We start from the raw sequence: 3299 nt of genomic DNA, 5'->3' as shown, positions 1-3299 counted from the left end.
GTTTTGGTTCTCACAATTCGAGTTTTGAAATTTGAGTGTGAAAAAAAAAAAAAACTATTTTTTCTTTTTCTTTCTTTTCCTTCTTTCTTTCTTTCTTTCTTTCCTTCTTCCTTCTTCCCCGCTGTCCCTGCTCTTCCCTTTTTCCTTCTTTTCGTTCTCTCGGTCCGCCGCCGCCACTAGCTCTTCCTCGCGCGCCGCGCCTCCACTCTCACCGTCCTCGCGCGCCTCTCTTCGCTGACCTGCCATCGCCTCACCAGCCTCTCTCCACTTCACCCACAGCCCACAGCCATTCCTGCCAGCCACGCTCGCGCCAGTCGCCGCCGCCGCTACCTCCCAAAGCCACGGACGCACGCCATCCGCTGCCCGTTGCTCTGTCCAGCAGCCCCTTGCGCGCAACCCAGCTGCCACCGCCGCTGCTCCCCGCTGTTGCTCTGCACAAGCGCTGTTGAATTTTTGGCAGCCGCGCCTACCGCAGCTCCAGCCCAGGCGCTCCGCCGCTGCTCTGCGCGTACGCTGCGCTGCATCGTGCGCACAAGCAGGGGACCTTCACCAGCCCCCTGCGCTCTCTCACCTCTCTCTCCGCTGATGTTCTCCACCAGCTCTGCACCGCCAGCTCGTCTCCACCTTCAGCAGCTCTAAAGGCCGCCGCTGCTCCCCTGCCCACGGCCGTCCACCCACAGCTCGCTGAGCTCCTCCGTTCCAAGCTCCATCCCCGCCACCCCCATTCACCAGCGCCTTTGACCGCCGCCTGCCCACGCACCCTGCCACCTGCTCCAGCCACACGCGACAGTCTCTCCCTCAATCTCTCTCGCGTGCGACAGCCACCCATCGCACCCCTGGACAGCCACGCGCAGCCGAGCGCGCCTCCATAGCTGCCGTACGGTGCCGCCCATCCACACAATCCTCTTACTTCATGGATCATCGGTTTTTATTCCTCTCCTCTCCTCTTTGTTTTTTTTGGGCGTTACTTTGGCAATTTGTTTGCTGAACTCACTTGTGGTTCCTCTGCTGCATTTTTGCCTAATTAATTCTGTAATTGCCTTCTGTGGGTCTGTGTTGAGCTCTGGTCGGCTCCAGTTAGTCATTTGTCGGCTTACCTGTGACACACTGGCTTTTATTACGCTGATTGTTCCCATAAATTAAGTTGGTTGCTAAGTTGATTGTTTGGGATTTCTCAGTGAATTGAGTTTGCCGTTTGATTTAATTCTTCTCTGTGCGTACACCAGTGGTACTGGTTGTGGTAGTTTGCCTAACATTCATTCATTCTCTTTGGTTGGCTGCTTGATTGAAAGCTCAGAGCTTGTGACTAAGTTGTTATGGCCTATATTCTGACCTGCTCTTACTGGACTTGCTGAATTCTTGGGGGCATTTGTTGGGATTTTGGGTGGCTATGAGTCCATTTGCTGAAATTCGTTGCTTTGTTTAATCAGTCGCATTGCTCCTAGTTTGCTTGAGTGAAATTGGTTGGACGTCCTTTGCTTGTGGAGTTTAACTGTCACATTGTTTGGAGTGGTTTTCCGGTACTGATTGACTTGTTGGGTTTAAATTGCTCAGGGCTTTAAATTGCTAATTTGGTGAGCCATTTATTATGCACTACCCTTTTGAATTGGGAGATACCTGTGCTTATTGGGTTGATTGTTGACTTCATTAGAGGATATGGATTTCTACTGATCTGCATTTACTTGTTCCTCTATATGTTGGCAATTTTGTTTCTATTGATTGGGTTACTTGTTAGCGGCAATAGTGAGATCAAGGTTCTCTTCCAGGTCCAGAACCTCTTGACCTTAGCCTACTCCAACCCAACTCAACCATTCCCCGCCTCACTCACTGCTGTGGCCCCGCCATGGTCCCCGTGATTTCAGGGAAGTACCGTTGCTCTTTTGCTTACTATTATTGTTTATTTATCACATTGAGGGCAATGTGTGAATTAGGTATGGGGGGATCAGTTGGGGTGCTAGTATTTTTGTTTTTAGTTTCTAGGGGCTTTTCCTTTATTTTTAGTTAGTTTTTGCCTATCTTTCATTTATTTTCTTTTCTTTTTCTTTCTAGTGGTCAGTCCTTAAATGAATACCAAGTTTTGATACCGGATTGTTGTCTCTAATTCTGCTATTGCCAAGTTTTATTAATAAAAAGGTATCAAGTTGATGTGGTTGAGTTCAGGAACATCTCTTTGGTGAATATCAATAATTGCTTAACTTTTCCAATTTCTGGTTAACTTTTCTAGGTATAGGGAATGATTGTTGGCATTTTTCATGTGAATTGGTCCAATAATTAATTGTAGTTCTCCATGTTTGGAAATTTGAGGCTGGCTGCTGTTATTTTTGTGATTTTTTTTTTTTTTTAGTTATTGTGTTATGTTATCATAAATAAGAGGTGATTGTACTCCGCTAGTGGTTACTACTGAGTAACCGGGGATCTTCACCTAAAGTGTCGATTCTAGCGTCAAAAGGTAGTAATTGCTATGAGTGCGTGGTCCCGTAGCGATTGGAGCTGAGTAACCGGGTTCCTCCATCTATCAAATGTTGGAGTTCGCGTCAAAAGGCTCTAAGGGCTATAGACTAAGTCTTTTGTTACTCAAAAAAAAAAAAAAAAAAAAAAAAAAAAAAAGAAACAAAAACAAAACAAAAAGAAAAAAATAATAAAATAAAGATTGTGTTAGTATGTGAATAAGTCAGCTTGCCAGTTTGTGATCTTAATGTCGAGATTTTGGTTAATAGTTGGACCATTTGCTGATAAATGTGAGCAACCATTCCTTTTTCTTAGATTAGTTTGCTTTAAATTGGAGAAGTTGGTGGTTTAGAGGCTAACCGGGTTGATTTTTCTTGGATATTGACCTGTGATGTTTGATATTTATTTTTCTTGGGCATCTTGGCAATACGGTAGTTGGAGCAGTAGCCATTGTCAAATTTTGGTGTTCAATTGCTGTTCCCATGCTTGAGGGCAAGCATGATTCAGGTGTGGGGGGAATTGATAGGGTGTTAATTGTTGGTTATTTTATTATTAATCTCCCTTTTTATCCTTACCAAATATTGCTTAATTGTTAATATTTACTCATATTTGGTATCTGGACTTAATTTCGGGAATGAAGCAGAAAACTACCAAAAAGTAGGGACTTGCTCCATAAGTGGGAGACTTCAAGAAGGCTCCATCGACCTGGCCCACAAGGAGAGGAAGAGGGCCCACAAGGAGAGGAAGAGACAGACTGCATTTGCTTGCTGATTAGGAGATTAGAGCTCTACTGGCAATAGGAAACAAGCAATTCGGCAGGGCTCCAATTCTTTTGCTCCTTGACTTCTAAT

The 3299-nt window shown here is 45.2% G+C and overlaps 1 protein-coding gene across 1 annotated transcript; it reads right to left on the bottom strand.

The window, feature by feature from the left end:
* Positions 1–239: 239 nt before the first annotated feature.
* Positions 240–922, bottom strand: LOC113756097 (the record flags this gene model as incomplete). The annotated part of the gene is made up of 2 exons (XM_027299892.1): positions 572–922; positions 240–513 (listed from the first exon to the last, which is right to left on the bottom strand). Coding segments are annotated over exons 1-2 (625 nt in total), but the record flags the coding sequence as incomplete, so codon positions are not given.
* Positions 923–3299: the final 2377 nt, after the last annotated feature.

Source organism: Coffea eugenioides, unplaced genomic scaffold (assembly GCF_003713205.1).
Source record: "Coffea eugenioides isolate CCC68of unplaced genomic scaffold, Ceug_1.0 ScVebR1_1971;HRSCAF=2914, whole genome shotgun sequence".
NCBI lineage: Eukaryota > Viridiplantae > Streptophyta > Magnoliopsida > Gentianales > Rubiaceae > Coffea > Coffea eugenioides.
Note: the sequence above shows the minus strand (reverse complement) of the source record. Positions and strands in the feature narration are given on the sequence as shown.